General features: G+C 52.4%; 2 protein-coding genes across 7 annotated transcripts in view; one reads left to right on the top strand and one right to left on the bottom strand.

Moving 5' to 3' along the window:
* The first annotated feature begins 4,996 nt into the window (after positions 1-4,996).
* SDCBP2 (syndecan binding protein 2) lies at positions 4,997-16,766 on the top strand. 3 transcript variants are annotated; one of them, XM_058679445.1, is made up of 9 exons: positions 4,997-5,021; positions 10,246-10,317; positions 10,824-10,881; positions 11,609-11,694; positions 13,098-13,256; positions 13,739-13,914; positions 13,996-14,167; positions 15,965-16,056; positions 16,318-16,766. In XM_058679445.1, exons 2-9 carry the CDS (start codon positions 10,264-10,266, stop codon positions 16,370-16,372), a joined length of 852 nt encoding a protein of 283 aa, XP_058535428.1. In that variant the 5' UTR covers positions 4,997-5,021; positions 10,246-10,263; the 3' UTR covers positions 16,373-16,766. The 3 variants fall into 3 exon arrangements, with proteins under 3 accessions (XP_058535428.1, XP_058535426.1, XP_058535427.1); XM_058679443.1 differs by lacking the exon at positions 4,997-5,021 and adding an exon at positions 5,067-5,151; XM_058679444.1 differs by lacking the exon at positions 4,997-5,021 and adding an exon at positions 5,098-5,151 and having other exon boundaries at positions 10,238-10,317.
* Positions 16,767-18,440: 1,674 nt separating this feature from the next.
* Positions 18,441-24,980, bottom strand: part of SNPH (syntaphilin) — a 39,218-nt gene continuing 32,678 nt past the window's right edge. For all 4 annotated transcript variants that reach the window (XM_058679438.1, XM_004585691.2, XM_058679437.1 and 1 more), the window contains one exon: positions 18,441-21,413. In XM_058679438.1, coding sequence (XP_058535421.1) covers positions 20,255-21,413 — 1,159 coding nt within the window. In that variant the 3' untranslated portion in view covers positions 18,441-20,254. The remainder of the gene's footprint in view (positions 21,414-24,980) is intronic.

The following is a 24,980-nucleotide window of genomic DNA, read 5'->3' as shown; positions in this document are numbered from 1 at the left end:
GGCTCTGGGCCCCAGGGATGAGATCCCCAGGCAAACAGGCCTCTGCCCACAGGGTACCCACTGTGGATGGCATAGGAATTTCATCTCATGGGCCAACTCTAGGTGATGGCAACTGCCTGCAGCACTGTGCAAGATGGCAGCTGCTGGGCTCAGCAGGAACAGGTATAATGGTTGTTTGCTCAGGTCTGCCATGGGTGTTTTCTGAGAGTATGCTGCACCCTAGCACCCATGCTGGAGACTTCTCATCTGTTTAAAGACTGTTCATATAAGCACTCTCATCAGAGAGTGGGCTCTGTATTTTATTTTAGAAAGACGAGTCCTGCCCTGAAGAAGTTGCGGGAATACTGGTAGCCTAAGACCCGTGAAATACAAGATCATTGTGCTAAAAAAAATGGAACTGCAGTTTACCAAGAGGCAAATGGCAGAGGTCACAGGGGTGGGGGTGATCGAGGTGGGCTGCCTGGAAGAGGGCTCAGTGAATGTGGCTGGGTGGGGCAGGGCAGGGGCAGGTATGTAGGGAGCAGTGGAGGTTTAGAAAAGTTTGAGGCTGAGGGTGTGGGTGGGGTGGTAGGAATAGGAGGCTTCTGGCCTGGCTGAGGTGCACGTAGTGGGAGGATAAGGATGAAGACAGGGGGCCGTGCAGACTTTAAATGTCAGGCCTGCAGCTTTGGGAGCCCCTGAGGAGTTACAGCAAGGGCAGGCCCAGGGAAGTTTCTTGCTGGCTGTAATGACATCAGAGATGGCCACAACTGTGATGCCAAGAGAGCCTCTGCTTAGGCCCTGACCAGAGGCAAGGTTCACTCCTCATGGATCTGCTTCCTTCTCCAAGGCTTTTTCAGAATACCACGAGGAAACTAAGGCACGGGAGGGGCTGGGAGAGTTACAGCCTTAGAGACCTGGCCAGAGGTGGGTATGTGATGCATCCTTCCGGCCCCTCTGGTGCAGCACCCAGGTGTGTCCCACACCTCAGCTTTCCTTACAGAAGAGGAGACCCGGCCTTGGAGTCTCTCCAGCTGTGGACCTCCACGTGTCTACAGGAGTCAGCCCTGTGATCCCTGCTGCATGAAACACTTGCATCCCACACTGGAGCTCCAATCCAGTTCCCTACTGATGATGACCTGGGAAGCCATGGATGACGGCCCAACCACTTGGGTACCTGCCACCCACATGGAAGAGCTGATGGAGTTCCTGGTTTCTGACTCTTGCTTGACCCAGCCTTGGCTGTTAAGAGTATTTGAGGAATGAACCAGTGGATGGATGATTTCTCTCTCTCTCTCTCCTTCTGTGGCTCTCCCTGTCACTCTGCTTCTCAAATAAATAAATCTTAAACAAAACAAAACAAGAAGGTGCCTGGTATAGCATCCCTGTGTTTTCTGGCCCAGTCAGGCATCACTGATGTTTTCCTTCTCTGTTGTTTCCTGCGTGGGACTCCTGACTGCTGTCCCAGGTAGGTTGAGCTCAGGATCTGGGGCCCCAGGCAAGGGCAACTCTGCCTGGTTCATCACAGGGACAGTGGCAGGCTTGCCTGGCCTGGTGAGCAGTCCGATACTCACCCCACCCTGAGTGGGTGCCCTGTGTCATCCCTCTAGGGACTCCCCAGCACATGGGGGGGTGTATCAAGTGTGACAGACACCCTGAGCAACCAAAACTATTCAGACCTAAACCAGACTCCTCCTTTCCTATTCAACTTTACCTCTGGGGATTAGTTTTCAGAATTGAAAAGGTACCCTAAGACATTAAAAAAACAAGTCTCCAGGGCTGACATTGTGGCTTCCTGTGACACTGGCATCCCACATGGCCACCAGTTCAAGTCCTGACTGTTCTACTTCTGATCCAGCTCCCTGTTATGTGCTTGGGAAAGTACCAGAAAATAGCACAAGTTCTTGGGCCCCTTCCACCCACAGGAGAGATGAGGAAGGATCTCCTGGCTCCTGCTTTCAGCCTGGCCCAGCCCCAGCTGTTGCAGCCATTTGGGAGGTGAACCGGTGGACAGAAAACCTCTCTCTCTGTAACTTTGTCTTTTCAAGAAATTCATTAATTCATTAATTAATTCATTCATTAAATCTTGGTACCTGAAGGAAACAACCAATGCAAATTTTCTCCTAAAATGATGACTCAGCTCCTTCCTTTTTTTTTAAGCACTCAGAATAAAAACCTAACAAAACAAAACTAAACCACCTTGGAATAGACACATTCAAATGCAACCCTGAAGCTGCCGATCCATGCTCAGTCCAGACATGCAGCCTTGCTTGCACGTCTTACTAGACCATGTGTCGTGCACACTCACTCCCCAAACAACAAAAACCAGATACAAACATGCAGGCCCACTCCTGGGATTCCCTCTCTCACCTTGCTCAGGGCTTGCACAATGCTGTCATCTTCCACAGAGGATGACTTTCCCAGCCAGGCTGCAGGGGTGAGAATCTGAGATTCAATGTCTTCCCAGCTAGAAATAATGCAACCCGAGGCTTGGAGCCTCAGGATCACAGCCTTATAGAGGAGGGAATGCTGAGTCACAAGGTATAGCCATTTTTGTTGTTGTTAATCCAATGCAGGAAATAAACAGACCATAAAGAACTCACTAATTCTTTCCAAGGTCATATACTTTACCCCCTTCCCCAGCCCTACCTGGCCCACCAGGCCAAGTTATCTTTGATTTTAGGTAATGGGTGGGTGGGGGAAAAATGGAACACATAAGATGGAAGTTCTTGCTGTCTCATGTAGGAGCGGGCAGCAGCCGACCTAGCCATGGCTCAGAGACAGGCTCCAATATAGACTATGCATTAGGATCACGTTTTGGGGACCTAGGAGATTCAAGATGGCAGGACACATTTAAACAGACACAGAAACATTAGCCAGTGTAAAGCAGAGAGGGCACATTTCAGGAAATAAGAAAGGACAGAACAACAACAGAGGGGCACCTGGAGACTGACGGATACAGGAAAACAGTGGACACAATGATGTGGTGTTACAGTGACCAATACCCCAGCAGCATTCAGAGAGAGGCGATCTGAACTGCATCAGCAGCTGGAACTCGACCAGTAACAAGGAGGGAAGGGACTTTCACTAGGAGCTCAGGAGGTGAACCCAGGTAAAGAACTGCTCATCCTGCTGGTCTGTTTGATTTGACCAGGAGCAGAGACAGAATGGCAGGTCCCAGATGGGCAGCGCAGGAACATGGTAGATTTCACAGCCCAGACTGCCTTCTAGAGCCAAATTGGCCACCATTTTGTATAGGGAGGCAATGGCTATGGAACAGGACTGCTCATGCACTGAGTTGGGAGTGAACTCATTTCGGGCTCAGTGAACCGCAACAACATAGCATCATAGGGGTTCCGCCAAAGATAGGTCTGAGTAGCCCTCAGACCTGATGGCCAGAAGATCAAGAACTCTAGTAGTGGTGCATCAGGTGTCTCTCTTGACAGAGAAGAGGAATAGCACCCACCAAAACCAAAACCAAAGGCAAATGGGAAGAACATCCCAGCAAAATTACACCAGAAGACTAAACCAATGAACAACCAATTGCTAAAATGACAGGACCAGATTACCACCCATTCATATTAATCCTGAATGTAAATGGTTAAATTCATCAGCCAAACATCATAGAATAGCAGATGGGATTAAAAAAACCAAACCCCATCTATTTGTTGCCTACAGGAGACATACTGCACCAACAAAGATCAGCAGAAACTGATCTCATTAATATTTTTAAATTGAATTTCATCTCTTCAAAACTCTTCCTCATTAAATTCTTGTTTCTTTTTCATTTCTTCAGCGACACATTAGTGATTCAGTATCATGTTATTTAACTCCATGCATGGCGTTTTTAATTCCTTTTTTTCTTTCTGTTTTTGATATTGTTTTGTGGCTTTTCATTTAAGGGGATGTACAGTAACTGTGTAATGGAGACTATCGTATCCAGTATCATGTTATTTAACTTCATGGCATTGTAAATTTCTATTTTTCTTCCTGTTGTTGATTTTGTACTGTGACTTTTCATTTAAGGGGGTGTATAATAACTGTGTAATGGACACTATCATGTCCAGATGTGAGGATACAATGCAGTATGCATCTCTGGTTTCAGATCCAAGATGGACTCCCAATGAAACTGTTAAATGTATCTTGACAATCTGATGCTGCCATTGTCCATTCCGGCAATGATGGGCATATGACTGTTTATGAAGAACTATACTCTAGTAATGATATAGGGGAACTCAGTGGTCAGGGGAGGGAAATCCCAGGGATATGGAACTGTATCATAAAACGATAATAACAGAGTTTTTTTTTTTTTAAAGGATCAAGTTTAGGCTCCTAATGGGGTGGAGACTTCAGCACTAAAATGAAGCAAAAGAAGATGGATGGGAAATATGAGACCCATCCACCCAGGCAGTGCTGCTGCACAGGGATCTGGCCCAGATGCTGGTGGTTTGGTGTGGCCATTTTTTTAAACGGTTTTACTTATTTTTATTACAAAGTCAGATATACAGAGAGGAGAAGAGACAGAGGGGAAGATCTTCCGTCCGATGATTCACTCCCCAAGTGAGTGCAACAGCCAGTACTGCACCAATCCAAAGCCAGGAGCCAGGAACTTCTTCCAGGTCTCCCAAACGGGTGCAGGGTGCCAAGACTTTGGGCTGTGTTCGACTGCTTTCCCAGGCCACAAGCAGGGAGCTGGATGGGAAGTGGAGCTGCCGGGATTAGAACCGGCACCCATATGGGATCCCGGTGCATTCAAGATGAGGACTTTAGCCGCTAGGCCAAGCCGCCGGGCCCAGTGTGGCCATTTTAAACAGCCTGGATACCCAGCTGCCTTCCTATGATCAGCAGGACTAGGCCTCCAATCTGAATGCAAGGACTTCTTCAGCAAAAGGGCTAAGGGCTCTTGGTTCCTGGCACATTCAACAGCAGCTGGGGTTTTCCCGCTCTACTTCCAAGCCTAGATCAAGGCCAAAGGTCTCCTTCGAGCCTACGCCACCTGCTATGTTTACTCTGCCACAGGGCCTGAGCTGGGCCCAGCCCAGGTGAGTCACTGCATGAGGCAGGTACCACCCTTCCCGGAGCAGGAACACAGGCTGGGATAAGGGTGTCACCTTCGTGGGAGCACAGAGTGCCGGCAGTTGCCCGAGGAAGCACAGCAGCAGTTATCCGCAGGTAAGAGCCGCCCGCTGGGATGCAAGACCTGCCTCTACCCTCCTGCAATGGTTCTCACCTAGCTCGGGGCCAGGCTTAAGGGCTAGTGGTGTCTTCCTGTGGATATTATGAGGACCTGGCTCCTGCTGACTGACTGTGCTTGAAGGGGTGGGACCCACACTCTGCTCCTTGTAGTGGGTACCAAGAAAGTTAAGGCCTCCAAAAACTTGTAACTTCCGTGTCTGCCAGAAGCTGTTTTTCTATCAGCTGCCTCCTTGCCACCACACAGAAAAGCCTGCTAGGGAAGTGGGACAGGGCCAAGGCCTTCCCTTCTCCCAGAAGTATCTTTTCTCACCTGGAGACTGGAAACAGGCTACAGGGAGAACTATAGGAGGTCATGGATTTGGTGAGTGGCACACCGCCTTCACACAGCAGGGGCTCAGAACAGAGATTTTTTTTTTTTTTAAAGATTTATTTTATTTCCATTACAAAGTCAGATATACTGAGAGGAGGAGACAGAGAGGAAGTGGAGCCGCCGGGATAAGAACCAGCGGCCATATGGGATCAAGGCGAGGACCTTAGCCACTAGGCCACGCTGCCGAGCCCCAGAACAGAGATTTTAAATGAACCTGTTGGCTGGCCAAGCCCACGCTGGTCACAGACCCACCTAGCATTGCCTCTGACCTGGGCTCCCTGTTGCCATCTCTGCCCTTAGTCCCCAAACATCAGCCACGGGAACATGTTAATGTGATAACCCGACCACAGCACTCTGCTGCCCTCAGTTTCCCCAGGGGCTCCTGCCACACCTGACATACAGGCCACAACGGATCTAGAGCCTCTCCCTACTTCTCCAGCACCTTTCCCAGCTAATCCCCCTTGGAGCAGCCTCACTGGTCAGCTATTTTCTAAATACAACTTACGCTCACACTTTCGCCGTCCCTATAGTAACACTCTTCCGCATCTCTATAGGCGCAGTGGGTACCCTCCTGGTAATGAGGCTCCTCTGCATCCTCTCTCCACTCCCAACCCTGCTCTGATTTCCCCCACCCCAGCACTTTCCACCACAACACACAGCCCGCAAAGTCACAAGCTCATTTTTCCAGCTCCAGAAAAGACATCTGTCAAGCAGCAACTTTGCCTTTGTCCACTGCCTTACTGCTGGCACCTGGAACAGCACAGGCACTTGGGAAGCCTCTGGAAGTCAGGTGTTGAATGAAAGACCAGAAAACTGAATGGCTATTAGGGGCCAGGTGCTGGGCTAACTGCCTTCCAACAGCACTTTCAGAACCACCTGCAAGGCACTGTGATGCCAGTAGTTACCCTTATCACGAAGGCCAAGATGCCACTCCAGGGGGGTCAGCCAGAGCTCTGCTCTGCAGGTCACAGGCGGTCAGTCCCAGGCTCATGCCCTGCCTCCTCCCCACATGGTTTCGTAAAGTATGACTCCTCAAGTCTAACCCTTTTCCAGGGCTGTGAGTGAGCAGACACACTGGTGGCCTAGCAACAGCCTTTTTGATTCCAGCTCATAACTGCCAGGGCTCATGTGGCCCTCCAGGAGTTATTCCACTGACTCCCTGGCCCACGCCTCCCTCCCACACGCTGCCTTCCTGGGGATGGATGAGCTGTCCACAGGAACAGGTGGGAGTCCTGCAGCCTCAGCTCTAGGGAACAGTGTGTTTGTTCTCCTTTGAAGTTCAGAGCTGCCTCTAACAATTCAGACCCCCTCTGCTATCCAGCCCTGGTGTGCTCCCAGGCCCTGGTGAGATTTTTGATGGGTACTGTTATTGTGGGTATCAACAGGGATGGGAGCAGGCAGGAAGGAAATCTAGAAGTGCTATAGGAAAGGAAAACTCTAGGAAAGGGCTATATGGGCTCTCCTGGAAGCAGTTACTTGCAGAAGTGCTCAGCATAGAGCTGGAGGACACTGTCCCATGGACAGACACCCTGGAGGCACCGGGCAGCCTTCCACCATCCACTCTTCCTCATCAGAGCTGCCACCTGCTCCCTTTCTGGGCCCGGGTGTATTTTCCACTGGACAGGTTTCGCTAACTGTGGTCAACAGATGGGAATAGGAAGAAAGCCTGTGCATTTAGGTTTTGAGGCCTTTTCCTTTCCTTTGTGTCTGCTGTTGCATTCCTTGATCAAACAGTCCCCAGGCACCTGCTAGAGAACACAGGTGACTTAAAAATGAGCGTCCATCCCTGACCAGTGAGGGGGCCAGGCAAACAAACACACCAAATCCCAACCCCAACCCAGGAAATGTAGACAGTCCTACACTTAATAAACGTTTAGGGAATGCAAGCTGAATATATGACACTGGGTGCTGTCAATTTCAGAAGGCCCGTTGGCATGCGAGTGTTTGCAGGAAAGCTTCAAAAGGGGGAGAGTTCAACGAGGTGAGCCAGGCAAAGACAGCCATGAATGGCACTTGGACAGAGGGGACAACACCTGCAGGTGCCAGGTGCCAGGAGCAAGCAGGTTGAGTGGTTTGGAATGAACACAATCATACAGAGCAAGGACTGGGGAGGAGTGACCATGGCTGACCTGACCAGGAATTGTGCTGTGGAAATCTAAATGCCAGCTGCAGATCTAAACTTTATCCTGAGGTAAAGAGCTTTGAGGAGAAGGGAAAGACCGGAGCTGGGAACACAATTTCTGGCTCAGCTCAGGTGTGCATATACAGCAGGGCTACGGTGGTTTGGCAGCACAGCTGGACAAACCCTGAGTTCTGTGGGAATAGCTTGGAGGCAGTAAAGGACTCCAGCCTCTCTGTCGCTGGACTGGTGGAGGCTGTTTCCAACTACTTTAATCTTCACCCTGCATGACCCCGGTCGGGGCCATCCTTCCTCCCCCAGAGTCTTCTGGTTGCCTTGGCTTCGCCCCTGCCCTCTACATGCACCCGCTTGCCTGCCTGCACCTCTAAAAATGAACGGACAGAGGATCTGGCCTCTCGGTGGACACGATCAGTCAGTCCCCTTCCGTGGGTAGCAGGGTCCCAGTGACTCAGGCACAGTGCGCCAGGGTGAATTTGCAAGGGGTGAGGCAGGGCTCAGCTGTAGTCAGAGCCAAACCGGAAAGCCCGGGTTCCAGAAAAAAGGAGCAGGAAGAGTGACGTCACAATGGGCAGGAAGCACTGGGAAGTTTGGGCGCTTCCGAAACCTAGGGGAGCGGGGCTGGGAGCCAGGGGGCTTCCAGGGCCGGCGGACTTCGGTCTCGTCCCTCCCACCAGCTGCCTCAGTACGGAATCTGGCTCCGCACCCCCACCTTCGATGCTGTAAATGAGGTTCAGAGGCCAGAGGCAGGGGAGCCAGGGGCCACTCGGCCCCTTTAGAACTCGATTTGACCCGCGCCACCTCCAACTTGGTAAAGGGGACAAGGAGCCCGACGTAAGCCTGGTCATCCCGTACTTCGCCGCTTTACCTCATTCTTTTTGTGATGGCCAGCGCCACCCTCAGGCGCCTGGAAAGCCTGCGGCCCGACGGACTCCAGCAACCCCCGGGCCGGCCTCCCACACGGAGTGGAGGCGGACATTTCTTCAGGAGACGCCCTGAAGTGGGCGGTGAAACGCATGCGCCCCAGACTCCACGGCTCAGCCCAGCGGGAGGTTCTGCGCAAGCGCTAGAGCCCCGAGCAACAGAGCAACCGTGAGCCGCCGCTTTCCACCCAGTGAGGAACAGCGAGGGCGTGGCAGCCAGGGTCTTGACGGGAGAGGTGAAATGGTGTGCTGCAAGGGTAGACTGAGGCCGGCGGTGGAGGACAGGCCCTGGAGGCCGGCGGACTGTTCTGGAGTGCATGGACTTGGTGCTTGGTTACTGCCATTTACCAAAACCAGAGTTGAAGACAGAGGGAAGGAATAGGTGAAGCTGCAAGCAAGGACGAGTTCCTGAGTAAAAAAATAAATAAAAATATCAATAGGATGTCATGCCTTTATAAAGGAGGGATAAGGGAAATAAAAGTAATTTGTAATAAAAGAATATTTTAGTGCTCACACTGGATTACCTCTGATCACGGATATGTCTGATTTAGGAGTGGGTTTGTATTTAGAAGACAATATGCAGCTAACCTGCATCCCGACCCCCACCTGTGCTGGACGCAACCCCCTCAGTTCCCTGTGCGTGTCCCCTGGGGGCTTGGGAAACACCTTGATCCTGAAACACTGCAATCTACCTGGGAGCACAGGAAGAAGCACAAGGGAGGAGGAGCTTGTGGCCCTGGGGGGGCAGTGCAGTGGCCTCCTGGCTTGGGAGCAGGAAAGGCCTGTCTAGCGGGAAGTATGGGTGTCAAGGGAAGTATGGGTGTCTAGGAGATGGGACGGGGAGCATCTATCAGGGACAGACGTCCTGTTTGCGGCCAGGCAGTGCGACAGGGCCAGGAGTCGTGGGATAAGGGAAGCAGTTAAGAAAGAGACACTGTTCTTTCCCAGGTTTTGTCGACAAAGGAAACTCTGTGTTTCCTGAGATCACCATGCACCTACCTAGGCAGCCAGCTCAGAGACCCTACTGATACCCACAGTAAAGTGTCCCTGTCCCGAGGCGCCCCACTTTGGGGTGTGATGCTCTGTCAAGCCTCCTGCAGTCTGTGAGCAGCTTCCTTCATGGCAGCCAAGATCAGGGGTTACAGCAAGGCAAGGTGGGAGACGTGCCCAGCAGAGCTCAGACTTGCAGAGGTAGTTAGAGTGTAGGGGGTTCCAAGGGTCCTGCTGCCTTTCTGGTTGCAAGTTAATCCCGATGCTGTGCTCACCTAACACAGGCCTGGCGTGCATAGATTCCTGAAGCATACCTGCTGGCTTGGGGTCAGGCCTTGAGTGGTGAGACCACATTAGCCCATCTGCCCCTTGAAATATGCAGGGTATGCGTGTGGTCCGTGGTCTTGCTTTGCCTTCCAGTCTGTCCCAGGCTTTGAGGGGGTGAGGGAAACCCCTGGATCTGGGTTCTGAAGCCCAGGGTCAGAGGAACATGGTGCCATGAAATTTCTGGGTTGGAGGCCATTGGCTCAAACCCCAGCTTCCTATCTTTCAAAGTAGGGATGACAACCTTTTCTGCTGACTTTCTCCGGCTCTGAGTGCCAAGGGCACTTGCTATTCCCTTATCCCTCCTCACATTCTGAGCTCTGCAGGTGTTCCACGGAGCAGCCATGTCCACCCTTTACCCGTCTCTGGAGGACCTGAAGGTGGACCAAGTCATCCAGGTAAGCCGCCTGATAACCTGGGCTGCCTGACTGTTGCCTTGGGGAAAGCTTGGTCCCAGAAAATAAGTGTGCAGCTCCTGCTGCAGGGCTTGCTGGAGTATCCAGAGGTTAAGGCCAAGGTCAATGAACTCCCAGCAGAAGTGGGAAAGACTAAGGCACTGCAGATGTATCTGTCTTCTGTCCTGTCTATCCCCCCTGGGCCAAATGGATCAGGGATGCTGCCGGGCAGGCTTTCTGAGGGATCCCTTGTGTATGGTTTGGAAGCTACTTCCTCCTTCCATCCCACTGCTTGGTGGTCCCAGGGGCTCTCAGGAACTTGGTTCAGAAATGGACCTTGCTAATTGGGTTGTGACACTTAGTGGGTGGTAGGATCTCAGGAAAACCCCCTCTCAGACATGGGCACACATGACCTTGAGCCCTGAGGACTCAGGGGCCCTGCTGCAACCACTGCAGACATCCTTGTTGCCCAGAACAAAGGCTGACAAATCCTTCCTATCACTCTCCAGGCCCAAGCCAGGATGTCAGTCCCACCAGGCCCAGTGGCAGCCACCTCCCCACCTCCAGGTAAGTCTCCCGCAGCCCCAAGGGCACTGCAGGTCCAGGTGGGCCCCAGGCACTAGCAGGAACTTTGAGGCTCTGGGGAGGATATAGACTGGCACAGGGTCTCCTGTCTGGGCCACAGCAGTATCCCACAGTAGTACCCCACCCTCTCCTCCAGCAGTTTCCAGATGTTCACCTCTTCTGCACCTGTCCTCCTCACTGGAAGCTTTGGACGGGACACAGAGGAGGAAGCTGACTTTGGGTGGGTGGGGACTTCTGACCTGGGGTCCCTGTAGCAGGAACCCTGGGAAGGCCCCTGGAGGTGCTCTGGGAGCAGTTTTGATGCAGGTAAATTTGAACTCAGGGTCTGCACCTCCCCTTCCTGGGCAGTCCACCTCCTCCATTCCTTGGGACAGACACTTGTCTCCCTCCTGGCCACCACTGAATCCCTCGAGGCTGCTGCACCAGCACTGTTCTTAGAGTTCTATTTCCAGCTGTAGTTGAGTGCTCAGAGCGGGGCCCCAGGGACTCTGGGGTCCCAGGCTGCCCCTGGACAAAGGCAGACCTTCTGAGGAAGTCATGTGGCCAGTGTGTGGTTTGGGGAAACAGAGTGTTCCGAGGGCTGCATGGGCAGTCCTGGGTAAACAGCGACCTCAGGCTCCCATCTCTCAATGAAGATGAGTGGTTGCATGGTCATGGCTGTGCCCTTGAGTAATACCTTCTTTCTTTTTTTCCTTCCCTCTGCAACCAGTTTTGTACCCAAACCTGGCAGAACTGGAGAATTACATGGGCCTTTCCCTCTCCAGCCAAGAGGTCCAGCAGAGCCTGTCTCAGACTGTAGGTATCTGCCTCCTGCCCCATCTGGGCACAGGAAGTCCTGCCTGCCTTCCTCCCTGATCCTGCCACTCAAACAGACTTCCTGCATCTGAGTTTTAGTCCCCTCTCTCCCTAGGATTCTTGTGGCTCTGTTCTTCGTGCTGTGTTTCATTGTGAGGCATAGAACATCTGGCAGAGATTCTGATTGTAGTTGTACGGGATGGGCGTATCAGTTTGGGGTGTATTTAGACCCCCGATATCTTTTATCAGTGTTTTGTCATTTTTAGCCTACATTTCTGTACATGTGTTATTAGACGTTTTTGTTGTTTTTGAATGACTGCAAATAGTATTGTACTTTTATTTCTGTTTCCCCAAGTTTATTGTCAGTGTGAAGAAATATGGTTCACTATTTTTTATGTTAATCTTGTATCCTATAGCTTTTCTGAGATCATTTACTCAACCTGTGTGTTTAGTTGTTGGTTCCTTGGGACCATCATGCCATCCGTGAGTGGGAACAGTTCTATTTTTCCTTTTTTTACCAAAATTATTTTTTACTTGAAAGAGCCACACACACACACACACACACACACACACACACACACACACACACATCTTCTGCTGGCTGATTCACTCCCCAAATAGCTGGCAACTGCCAGGGCTAGGCTGCCCTGACGCCAGTAACCTGGAGCTTCTCCTAGATCTCCCATGTGGTACAGGGGCTCAAGACCGTGGCCATGCTCCACTGCTTTCCCAGGTGCATTAGCAGGGAGCTGTATCGGAAGTGGAGCACAGGAGACACAAACCTGGTCCCATATGGTATGGCAGGGTCAAAGGTGGAAGTTTAGCTTGCTACACAGCTGTGTAAACTCCTTGTTTCTTCCTTTCTAACCTGCATGGCCACTGCTCTTTTTGGCCCCTTGCTGCTCTGCCTGGCTTTGTGTCATTGTGTTTCACAGAGGTAGGTTGAGTGGATAGCCTTGCCTCGCCTTGCATTTACAGGGAAGTGGTCATTAAGTTTAAAGTTTAAATACTGCTAGTTTAACTTTTTAAAGACAAAGATAAAATTGAGTCCCCTCATCCTCAATTGCACCTATTGACTGTGAATTTCTTTTGCATTTCAAGTGGATTTAAATTTTTTTTTCTCCCTGATCCCAGTTGGGCTTGGAAAATGAGGCTCCCCTACCAGTATCCCAGTCCTCTTCTCTACTTTCCCAGGTTTTTACGGACGTGGGCTTGACGCCCTCTAGTGGCTCCGTGGGGGCCACGTCCTGTCTATGGTTCCCGCGGGGAAGCGCGGCTGGAGGCGGGGTGGGGGTGCAGGATCCCTGCAACCTCTTTTTCCCACCCCATCCTTATGCCTCGTGACGTCAGGGGGCAGGGGACCCCAGAGCCGAGCTGACCTTCTGCCCTCCCGCCGTCTGCAGGTGGCCGTCTCGGGCTCTTGGGCAGGCCACGTGGTGGCACCTGTGTCAGGGAACAACCTGGGTGTGCAACGTGCAGAGATCAAGCCTGGGGTGCGGGAGATCCAACTGTGCAAGGATGAGCGCGGCAAGACAGGGGTGCGGCTGCGCGCCATCGACAAGGTACGGAGGCGTGCTGGGGCCTGAGAGCCTCTCAGAGGAGTCCAGGTATGTGTTCCTCTGCAGCGCCTCCAGGTGCACGAGTCTCAGGCCGGCACCTTAGCTCCCAAGGCTCTTCCCCTCCACGCTCCTCGCTCAGAGACACAGGCCTAGTGCTCCCCTTCCAGATTCTCCTTAGACCCTGGATACCAGGGAGGCCGGCTGCCTCTGGGACCGGATGTGACCCCTGGCTGGGCTTGAAATGCCAACTCACCTCTTCCCAGCTGCCAGGCAGTTGGGAGTGATGCCTCCCAGGAGATGGGGATGGAGGAGTGTGTGTGGGGGCGTGGGGGAGCTAGTGGTGGTGGCAGTTGTGCCTGCTATGCAGAGCTGTGGTCCTGGTCAGCTGCAGGCCTCAAGAGTACCCTGCAGCTGGGAGGAGTAGTCTGGGAGGTGGGTGGGTGGACCAAAGACACCGACTCTGGGGTTTTGCCTCCCTCATCCAGGGGATTTTTGTGCAGTTGGTTCAGGCCAACACCCCTGCATCCCTCGTGGGATTGCGCTTCGGGGACCAGATCCTGCAGATCAACGGAGAGGATTGTGCTGGGTGGAGTACAGACAAAGTGCACCGTGTGATGAAGAAGGCCTCAGCTGAAAAGATCGTCATGATTGTTCGGGACAGGTGAGTGATAGGGCCTGGGATGGTTCTGATGGCCAGAGTTGCATTGGCAGCCGGGTCCAGGTCACCATTTGTCCCTGCCAGGCCATTCCAGCGGACTGTGACCACACACAAGGACAGCATGGGCCAAGTGGGCTTCTTCATCAAGAAGGGCAAGGTCACCTCCATAGTCAAAGGGAGTTCTGCGGCCCGCAATGGGCTCCTGATCAACCACTACGTGTGCGAGATCAACGGGCAGAATGTCATTGGACTCAAGGTAGGGGTGTGTGGGGTAGTTTTGGGGAGGCAGAAGCAGAATAGTATACCAGAATAGCATCATCAGCACCCATTAAACAGTGGCTTCTCTATTGGCCTGGGAGAGGTTGAGCGTGGCCATGCCCCAGGGGCTGTGGGCCATGGATGCCTCCTTCGTTTGAGGGCTCTTCATGCAGACATACTGGCTCCTTCTTTGCAATAGAAACCCTTTAGAAAACAGTGTTCGCTTTTCAGAAGTAGGGAGCTGCATCCATGGACAGCAAAATGGGACAGGAGGTCTAGGGATGGGACTGTGGGTATGGAATGTAGGATAGTCATCTTTGGGGACCTTTGTAAACTAGTGAGCATGGTCTTCACTTCATGCCAAAGGAATCAAGGGTAGTTCCCAAGCCTGGCTGAGTCTCTAATGAGGAGCCCTTCCCATCCTGCAGCCCAAGTTAGGGAGCGCCTGGGTGGGACTTCCGCTAGCAGAAGGACCTGGGAGGGATGATCACCTGTCACACCTGGCTCAGTCTTCTCATCCAGTCATTGGCTGTCACCGAGCATCTGTGGCTCTGCATGTGCTCAGGTGGCCCTGGACTGTCCAGAATGCCCCCTGCTGCCACCTGGGTCCTCCAAGGTCTGGCTCAGGGACCCCAATTCAGTGCAGCTGTAGCATCCAGATTTTAGAGAATTTGAGTCCTGGGACAGTCTCTTAGCTCTTTGGTTTCAGCCATTGTGGAGAGCAGTCATTGGAAGATGTGCTTCTCTCATCTTTCCTGAAGGTTCAGGATGTGGTCATGACCTTGCTCTCTATGCACAGTGTCTTGTGAGGCTTTGGGGGCCTGGGTTCATTCCTTGCCCGACCTGCCCCAGACCGCTTTGCTTCTTGTGACTGTTTATCTTTGCAGAGTGGTATTTCCATCCTATGGCCATTACTAGGCCCTGTTAGTATCTTCTCCCATTTGTTCTAGAACATCTAAGACACATAATCCAGGTACACAGATGTGTACAGTGAACATTGTGAGGCTAGAGTCAGGGCCAGAGGCTGTGCTGGGGCCCAAGCTACAGGGTTTGGATGGGCAAGCCTTGCTTGGTAACTGCTAGTTATCTTTTTAAGAGACAGAGGGACAGGAAGGAGATGAAGAGACTGTCCCCATCTGCAGGTTCACTCCCCAAATGCATGAAATGGCCAGGGCTGGGCCAGGCAGAAGCCAGGAGCCAGAAACTCTGAAGTCTCCTATGTAGGCAGTGGGGACTGGAGTACTTGAGTCATTACTTGCTGCCTCCTAGGGTCTGCATTAGCAGGGAGCTGGAGTCAGGAGCTGAAGGCAGGACTTGAACTCAGGTCCCCTGTTGTGGGATGCAGGCATCTTAACCACCAGGCTGAACAACCCCCTCCCCAGCCCAGTGACTTATAGTTCTTTATTCTGCCCTTGATTTATCTATGAGATGTAAGAGAAAGACGGCCCATAGGTCCCTGGCTCAAGCTGGTCAGGCAGCAGGTGCATTTTGTGTTAGGGCCAGAACCCAAGTGTGACTGAGGCCTGGGAGATGGGAGGGAAAGGGAAGGAGAATGAAGTTTGTGAGGCTGTGCTGTGTACCCCATGCCTTCAGGGGAGCCTGGGGAGTGCTCCTCGGGTAGGAAGCCCACAGTCTTGTTCAAACAAGACCTTACCTGCTGTCTCTGCCCACAATCCTCACCTGTTAGGGTCATAGGTAGCCTGGCATCAGGTGGCAGTGTCCTTCAGGGGCCTGCATGCAGAGCTGCTCTGGGCTCCTGGTTCCCAGGGCGACTACTTACTGGCTTCATTTCCAGGACAAAGATATCACAAAGATTTTGGCCACAGCTGGAAACGTCATTACCCTGACTATCATCCCAGCTGTCATCTACGAGCACATGATCAAAAAGTAAGTCTGCCACCTGCCTGCCACTCACCTTGTACCTCCCAGCTCACCTGGGCCTGCCTGGCCCTCCTCTTCCCTCCCCTCTTCTCTCCTTCCCTCTCCACCTCTTTCCCCAAGGGGGCTCCTGGCTTCTGGAGATTTGGTCCCAGACCTGGGAGTGAAGGCTACAGCGGGTGCACAGGCTTGGTGGGGGGCAGGGAAGGGGAGAGCAGGCAGGAGGTAGGAGCTGGCAGCTTTGCTCATGGTTGCTATTGCTATATACAGGTTGTCCCCCAGCCTGCTTCACCACACCATGGACCACTCCATCCCAGATGTCTGAAGCTGCAAGGTCTCTGGCCTGCCTACCATCCTGCCCTGGCTTGGCAGTTCGCAGCTGGCCTCTGCCCACCGTGGGGGCTGGGTAGGTGGTGTGGCGTTCCAGGTGGGTGGATGTCAGATCAGGGGGGATCTTTTCCCTTGAGCACACAGCCCTCCTGGGAGGCTGAGGCACTTAGCTGGGCTGAGGCACAGTTTTCTGAGCTGGTTTAAATGCGGGGCATGTAGGTGGCCAGCTCCACACTTTGCAAGATTTTGCCTGTACTAGGAGTACTTCCATGTCCTGACAGAACTCTTGGGGAGAGTTGTTGTTTTGCCCTTACACGATCTTCCACATTGACTGTGTGCAGCTGTAATCGTTCACTGTCTTATGAATAAAGATTTGATTTCAAACAGTCTCTCTGAAAGGTCACAGAAATTCTAGAATCCTTGGTTTCAGGACAAGCTGGGGCTGGCTTTCCTTGTGCCTGATCCTGAGATCTATCACTGTCAGCAGGGACTTGACTTTGTCCCTCACATGTGCCTGCTGGCTTGGTGCAGGCAGGGCCGGAACTGGGGGTCGGAGGTGGGAAGGGTAGTGGGCACAGTGGGGTAGCAAGGCTGGGAGGGGAAACAAACTTTGGGGCTCCCCTGCTGAATGGCCCTGGTGACTACTCTATCTGTGAAATGGGTGTGGGAACCCACTTGAGAGGGTGTTGGATAATGAAGTGTGTTGTCTTCACAGTGTCTGGCATGGTCCAACGACTAGGGTGGGAGGGGAAAGATGGTCATAGACTTCAAGCCTGACTACCCATGGGTCAGTGGTGCCCAGCCCCTCACAGGGTCTGGAACGCTATTTTCCTCTACCTTGGGGCAGAGCTGCAACCTGGCTTTCCCTATGTCCCCCAGCCTCTCCCCTTAGAGCACTAACCACCAGGCAAAGAAATCAGCCGAGGGCCTCGCCGTGTTTTCATGCTTTAATTCAGAGCTGTCTGCGGCAGGTACAACTCTGTCTGAACAAAAGGACAAAGATGATGAGTGATGACCCCTCCCCACCTCCCCCTTTCCCCTGATTCACTGTCAAGGGGATGGCCCAGTAGAAGAGTGCAGTGTGACCCATGTGCGTGGTCCCCTAGGTCAATGAGGAAGGTGTGAGTTGGCTGGGCACAGGCTCCTCAGAAGGCCTTGCTCCCAGAACCTGTGGGATGTGCCCTGACCACCCCGCCCCACAACTCCCACCCCCTGGCAAGTGCCATCAGATACCCTGTGTTAGTAGTGAGTGACAAGGGTGTTCCAGTGAAAGCTCAATTGGTCTTGGGGGATATTTGTACTAAACTGCGCTCAGAGCCACCTCTCCCACACGGAAGCCCAGGCTCAGTTCCCAGTTCCTTCCTGAGCTGCACCCAGTAGGGCTGCTCTGGCCAGGGCAATGGAACTCAGGAGAACCTGCTTCCAACTGCTGGGATCCCAGGGACCAGCAGTTCCAGGAAGTACATCCTGGGGACATTACTCCTCAAGACTTAACCAGCTTCGGCAGGAGCACTGGGCAGGAGACCCCACCCGCCAGCAGGAGGAGGTATGAAGCATTAAGCAGGAAGGCAGAAGGGAGCCTCGGAGGGCAGCTCTCTCAATGGAAGGTCTGGCCCTGGTCCCAGTCTGGTCCCTCCCGCTGGTCCCACATTCTGTGGCCTGTATCATCAGAGCTGGGAGCCTGAGCTAGCAGCTGCTGCATGCACAGCGTTGCACCCTTTGCATAGATGCAGGATTTGGAGTGCATGCACACGGGCACGCGTGCTGGGCAGTGAGCTGCCTCCTCTACTGGCAAGGAGAGAGGCCTTGGAAGGCCCTGTTAAGACCCCCGAAGAGAGCATCCTCAATACAATGCTCAGGGTCCCTGGTGACCCACTCAGGCAGGCCTTGGGCCCAAACACTGCTCAGCTCTTCACAAATGGCCTCTCCAACCACAGGAACAGGATGGTCCATGGCCCCAGCCCTGCCCACGTCCACCAACACACAGGATACGAAAGGAAGGCCACACACAGCAAGACACAGACAGGAGCTGGGGGCCACAAAGCTCGACTGAATTCCAGTGGTGAAAAATATATAGACTTTATGTTGTCAAATATAGTTTATACATTGGTTTTCCCAGCAAAGCTTGAACTATTTCTAAGGAGATGCTATGTGGCTCTGTGAGTACACGGCCTGGGCATTGGGGCCGTGGCTAGGCCCAGCTTGGCTTTGGATTAGCTTTGACCCCCTACCCCTCCATGGCACAATCCCAGGGTCCTGTGGGGCAGCCCAGCCAGGCCCTAGGCATTTGGGTTTGGTTGTGGCTGGGGCAAGGGGGTAGGTGCTCCTCAAAAGGGGCTGTTCTGAGCTCTGACAGAGGTGTGGCAGAGGGGTTCTCTGCCCTGAAGTCTGGAGCGGCTCTTCACTCCCAATGTATGCAGGTACCCCCTGGAGGGGAGAGGGAGGACACCGGTCAAGCAATGGCTGCTGGGCAGCAAGGAGAGGGCAAGTGACCTTGGCAGAGAACCAAAGCAGCCCCTAGGCCAGAGGGGCAGGTAAGAACATGGGGTCCCAGCAACCCCGCAGACGTGGGCCTAACCTCTGAAGACAGGTGGGAGGTGCAGATGGCTGTGACCCCCGTAGGGAAGAGGGGTCTGTGTGTTTTGTGAAAAATCAGAGTCATCAAACTTAAACAGCTTTGCCAGGGGGACTTGAATGTCCCACTGGAGGAGGAGGAGGCTGCTGGGACTGGGGAGTGAGCAGGACGCTGCTGCAGTTCCCTGCCCGGGGAAATGCATCCCCGAGGTGCCCTGCTTCGGCCTGAATGGACATTGTGGCCTTGGTGCTCTCTGTCTTGTGATTCTCCTCTTAGAACTCCCACCCTCCGCCAGAGGCAGGAGGGGGTCTCTGGTATAGGACGCCTCACCCTGAAAGCAAGCAGCCAGCTACCTCCTGGGAGGTCCTGGATGGGTGAGACCCATGTTAATTGGCGAGCATAGTGCAAAGCAGGTGTTGGGCCCTGGGCCCCTGGAGAAAGTCAGGCTGGGCTCCAGGGGCAGACATGGCCTCAGGTTTTTCCTTCGAGCTGAGAATTCCTGAGTGCAGCCCCATTCAGATGGCAGATGAAGGGCCTTGTTTCAGAAGGCGGAGAAGCCCCCTGACACCGCCTCTTCCTCTTGGAGGACTGATGAATTCTCCAGACGGAAGCTAGGCCTGGGCACAGAGACTCTTGGGGAAATCTATCTCCTGGGAAGGATGCTATGAGACAGTTTGATGCACCAAGAGAACAGGGTGACAGGAAGGCCTGGGATCAGACAGACAGACACAGAACCCACGCTGCCCTCTGCCCCCAGAGGCTCTTTCCTTAGGTTCTGAATCCCATAGTGGGCACAGCTGATGGAGGCTTGATCTCCAGTCCAGGCCCACGGGCTCTAGACTCTGTGCCGAGTCCTTGGGTCAGACACCTGCCTCATCTCAGCAATTACTACTGGCCCAGATGCCTAGGCAGAGGACGAGGGCAGGGCAGGCTTGGGAGAAGCATGGAGCAAGCAGCATGTGGGCCAAGGTGGTACAGGCAGCACAGCCTCCCCAGGGACAGACATCCAGAGACTTCCTGTCTACAGGACCAAGGAGACAGAAGGGCCAGGCTGGGGCCCTCACCAGTGTGTTTCTCTGCACTTGGTCCAGTCATGGTGCCTCCCTGCTTGCTGTTTGTTGATGTTCTGGGGTACCTTTCCTAACCCTTATTCCCAGTCATGGACACTAACATCCTGGTGGGGGAAAAAAACCAAAACAAAACGAAAGCAAAACTTAATAAATAAGATGCTGTCCCAGGGGGTATAGGAGGCAGGGGAGGGCATCCCTACAATACAATCAGTGGTCAGGTTGCAGGAACCCCTCAGAGCTGGGAGCCGCCGCCTGCAGGGCTGGGGCCGGCCTGGCCTAGCGAGCGGCAGCTGATCCTGCGGATGGAGTGCAAGGCCACGGTGCAGCAGCCCCGCAGCAGGGAGCTGATGTTGTAAATGGGCTGGCCCTGGCGCCGCTGGGAGCGACAGAGCCAAGCCACCGTGGGCACAGCTGGCACCACCACAGCCAGCAGATCGACAAGGTAGTGGCGGCTCCAATAGCTTTTGGGCTCCTTCTCGGCAGAGGCCGCTGTCTCCTCCTCCTCTTCCACGGGACACACCACACTCACCGATGGGCCAGGGTTGGGGTGGGCACTAGGCCGGTGTGGGGTGGGCCCGCAGGTGACTGGTTCTGTGGCCTCGAGCTCATCACCCACAGTCACCACCACTGCTAAGTTAGGGTCTCTGGGCCTCTGGGGTCGGGGGTCAGGCTCTGGGACTGTCCCACAGACCTGGGCCTGGGTCACCTTCTCCAGGATGGTGTCCAGGTCAGGCTGGTACTGCCCGAAGTCTGTCTGGATGGCACGTTCCTGCATGCAGCTGGCCTGCACACCGGCCTCCATGCCACACAGCAGCTTCTCATAGGTGTTGCTGGCGGGGAAACGGGGGCCCAGGCTAAAGGTGCCGTGCAGCGAGGCCTCCTCAGGGCCACAGTCCACCCCCGATGACAGCAGGCTGCTGGCCTCCAGGGCGTCCGTCCGGCTCAGTGAATCGTCAGCTGCCACATAGCCGCTGTCAGCGCCATCCTCGTTGGAGGTGTTGGGGGCATCCCCGGGCTGGCGGTCACCGCAGACGGCTGGGTCACTCAGCTTGGTGTAGGTGGAGCTGCGGGTGAGGGAACGGGCAGGGGAGCCACCGGCTGACTCCCCTGTGCCATCTTCCTTGGCTGTACCACTCTGGGCCACCTCCAGGCTGTGTAGCAGCGTCTCCAGCTTCTTGTTCTGGATGTTGATATCCACGAAATACTGCTGCAGCCCCTTGTCCTTATCGATCAGGTTGTTCTTGACGGTGTCAATGACTTGCTTGAGCTGCTTGATCTCTTTGCGGGCCTCCTTCAGGGCCAGCTGGGCCTCCACGCGGTGGCACTCCTCCTCAATCCAGTCCTCCTGCATGCGGGACAGCTGCATCTTCAGGTCATCAATCTCGGAGTCCCTGCAGGCAGACAACACACCCAAAGTCACTGCCTGCCTGCTCTGCCATGGCCTCCAGGTCACCAAGGACACAGAGTCGCGGCTCAGAGCTAAGAGACAGAAGCAGGAATCTAGTGCCTCATGCTTTCTTCTTGTTCCATAGGGAGGAGTGCATGTGGGTGGGGAGTGGAGCCCAGAGGTGAAATGGGAGAGGCAGTGGGAGATACTCACTCTCCAGGGGCCAGAATGCAAGTTCATTTAAGGTTTAGATCCATCAGAGAGGACAAGGGGGACTCTCAGGTTTTAAGGGCTACTATAAAAACCTAACAATCTTAATCACACACAGAGGAAACTTCTGCTCTGTGGATGGGATGTGGCTCATCAGAGGTGGTTTTGAAAATGTCTCCTGGAGGAACAATTGACTTGAGGTCCCTAGGAAGGGACACTGGGGGCTGGGGAGGGGTGTTGATGGCTTTATACTATCCCTCTGTGAAAGAACAGCAAGTGGTGGATGAATGAGAAGCTAGGGTTGAGGACAGCAGGGCTCTCTTCTTGACAGTTCTAGAAATATTTCCTTTGCAGTTACCTTAAAAAGGAAAGGCTGAGAGGGTAACAAGAAAGACAAAGAGCTGCACCACGTCAGCCAGGCAATGGCAGACTCGCAGCTACCTGTTCAGCCACTCACACTCATTCCACTTGACCCCATCAAGGATAAGTCCAGGGCCATAGCGAAAGAGGTGAGACTAAAAAAAATGTAAAATCTCAGGGACAGGCTTTCGGTCTGGCAGTTAATGCACTGGTTAGGATGCCTGAGTCCTGTATTAGAGTGCCTGGGTATGACAGCCTCCTCCAGCTCCCCGCTCCAGCTTCCTGCTAATGGGCACCCTGCGAGACAACAGTGATGACTCAAGTTCTTAGGTTTCCATGGAAGACCTGGATGGAGTTTCTGGGTCCTGGTTTTAGCCTCAGTCCACCCCCTCCATCATGGGCATTTGGGGCATGAATCAGCAGGTGGGAGCTACCTATCTCTCTACCTCTCAAATAAAATTTTTTCAAAAGATTTACTTATTCATGGGTAAGTCTTCCATCTGCTGCTTCTAAATGGCCAAAATGGATTGAGTTGGGGCAGTGTGAAGCCACGAGTCAGGAACTTCTTCTGAGACTCCCAGGTGAGTGCAGGGGCCCAAGGACTTGGGTCATTTTCCCTGCCTTCCTACGAGTGTAAACAGGGAGCTGGGTTGGAAATAGAGCAGTCAGAATTCGAACTTGTGCCCATGTAGGATGCCAGTGCCATAGATGGCAGCATTACCAGCTATACCACAGCACCAGCCCCCTCAAATAACTTATTTTTTAATTTAAAAATTGTGACTGGCTCTGTGGCATGTCAAGTTAAACCTCAGCCTGCAGTGCCTGCATTCCACATGTGAATGCTGGTTTGAATCTTAACTGCTTCACTTCCAATTCAGCTCCCTGATTATGGCCTGGGAAAGCAGATGGTACAATTGCTTGGGCCCCTGCATTCATGTGGGAGACCCAGAAGAAGTTCCAGGCTTCTGGCTTCAGATTGGCCCAGCTCTAGCTGTTGTGGCTATTTGGGGAATGAGCAAGCAGATGAAAGATCTCTCTCTCTCTCCTCTCTATAACTCTGCAAATGTGATACTCCATATCAACAAATTGAAAAATAAAAGCCATATGATCAGCTCAATAGATGCAGAGAAGGCATTCGATAATACACCACTTCTTGCTAGACATGAATAAGCACAGAAGGAACATTCTATAACACAGTCAAAGCAATATACGAAAAACCCAACACCAACATCATACTAAAGGGGAAAAGACTGGAAGCTTTTCTACTAAAATCTGGAACTAGGTAAGGAGTTCACTCTTACCACTACTATTCAATATAGTATTGGAAGTCCTTGTCAGAGCTTTAGGCAAGTAAAACAAATTAAAGGAATTCAAATCAGAAATGAGGACCCGAAATTATCCCTGTTTGCAGATGACATGATTCTCTACTTGGGAGAAACAAAAAATTCAGTCAAGAGACTACTGGAACTCATAAAAGACTTTGGCAGGATAGCAGGATGCAAAATTAATGAACATAAATCAATGGCATTACTATATACAAATAACTCCTTGGCTGAGACAGAAATTATAATTACAGACCCCTTTAAAATAGTGGAGATGAATCTTAAATACCTAGGAATTAATCTAACCAAAGACCTCTAAGATGAAAACTGTAAAACCTTAACAAAAGAAATAGAAGAAGACATTAAAAGATGGAGAAACTTACCTTGTTCCTGGATCGGCAGGATCAACATCATGAAAATGTCCGTATTACCAAAAGTAATATATAAATTCAACATGATCCCAATCAAAATCCCAACAACATTCTTCTCAGTAATAGAAAAGAAGATACAGAAGTTCATCTGGAAACACAAGAGACCACGAATAGCCAAAGCTATCCTGAAGAATAAAAATCAAGCAGGAATAATCATAATTCCAGACCTCAAGACATACTTTAGAGCAGTGGTCATCAAAACAGTCTGGTACTGGTACAGAAAAAGAGAAGACTAATGAAACAGAATAGAAACACCAGAAGGGAGTCCACCCATGTATAGCCAACTAATCTTTGACAAGAAAACTAAAAACAACCCAGGGAAAAATTCTGGTCTCTTCAACAAATACTCTTGGGACAACTGGAGATTGTCCTGCAGAGGTAAGAAGCAAGACCACCACCTGTCAGCTCTAAATGGACCAAGGACCTAAAGCTGCACCCAGAAACCATCAAACTATTCAAGGAAAACATAGGAAAAACTATTCGGAAAGACTGCTTAAAAAAGACACCAAAAGCACAGGCAGTCAAAGCCAAAATAAACAAATTGGACTGCTTCAAGCTAAAAAACTTCTGTACAGAAAAGGAAATAATCAACAAAGTGAAGAAGCAACCAATGGAATGGTAGAAAATCATTGCACACTACACAACTGATGGGGAGCTAATAGTCAGGATTTACAAAGAGCTTCAGAAACCCAGTGACAGCAAAACAAACACCCTGTGAAGAAATGGATGAGGAAATGAACACATGTTTTTCTTTTTTTTTCTTTTAAAGATTTATTCATTTTATTACAGCCAGATATACACAGAGGAGGAGAGACAGAGAGGAAGATCCTCCGTCCGATGATTCACTCCCCAAGTGAGCCGCAACGGGCTGATGCACGCCGATCCGAAGCCGGGAACCTGGAACCTCTTCCAGGTCTCCCACGTGGGTGCGGTGTCCCAATGCATTGGGCCGTCCTCAACTGCTTTCCCAGGCCACAAGCAGGGAGCTGGATGGGAAGTGGAGCTGCTGGGATTAGAACCGGCGCCCATATGGGATCCCGGGGCTTTCAAGGTGAGGACTTTTAGTTGCTAGGCCACGCCGCCGGGCCCGATGAACACATGTTTTTCAAAAGAACAAATTCAAATGGATAGTGGACATATAAAAAGATGCTCAGGCTCTCTAGCCATCAGAGAGATACAAATGAAAACCACATTGAGATTCCACCTAACTCCAGTTAGGTTGGCTTACATTTAGAACTCTACTAACAA

This window comes from Ochotona princeps, chromosome 22 (genome assembly GCF_030435755.1).
Source record: "Ochotona princeps isolate mOchPri1 chromosome 22, mOchPri1.hap1, whole genome shotgun sequence".
Taxonomy (NCBI): domain Eukaryota; kingdom Metazoa; phylum Chordata; class Mammalia; order Lagomorpha; family Ochotonidae; genus Ochotona; species Ochotona princeps.
The sequence above is the reverse complement of the archived record's forward strand: the minus strand, read 5'-3'. Positions and strand labels throughout refer to the sequence as shown.

Excerpts from the sequence above, each read along its gene's own strand:
- SDCBP2 (XM_058679445.1), top strand. The coding sequence starts at position 10,264 with ATGTCCACCCTTTACCCGTCTCTGGAGGACCTGAAGGTGGACCAAGTC. Across the intron at positions 10,882-11,608 it reads AGCCACCTCCCCACCTCCAG|TTTTGTACCCAAACCTGGCA; the intron begins GTAAGTCTCCCG and ends CTCTGCAACCAG. Across the intron at positions 13,257-13,738 it reads GGCTGCGCGCCATCGACAAG|GGGATTTTTGTGCAGTTGGT; the intron begins GTACGGAGGCGT and ends TCCCTCATCCAG.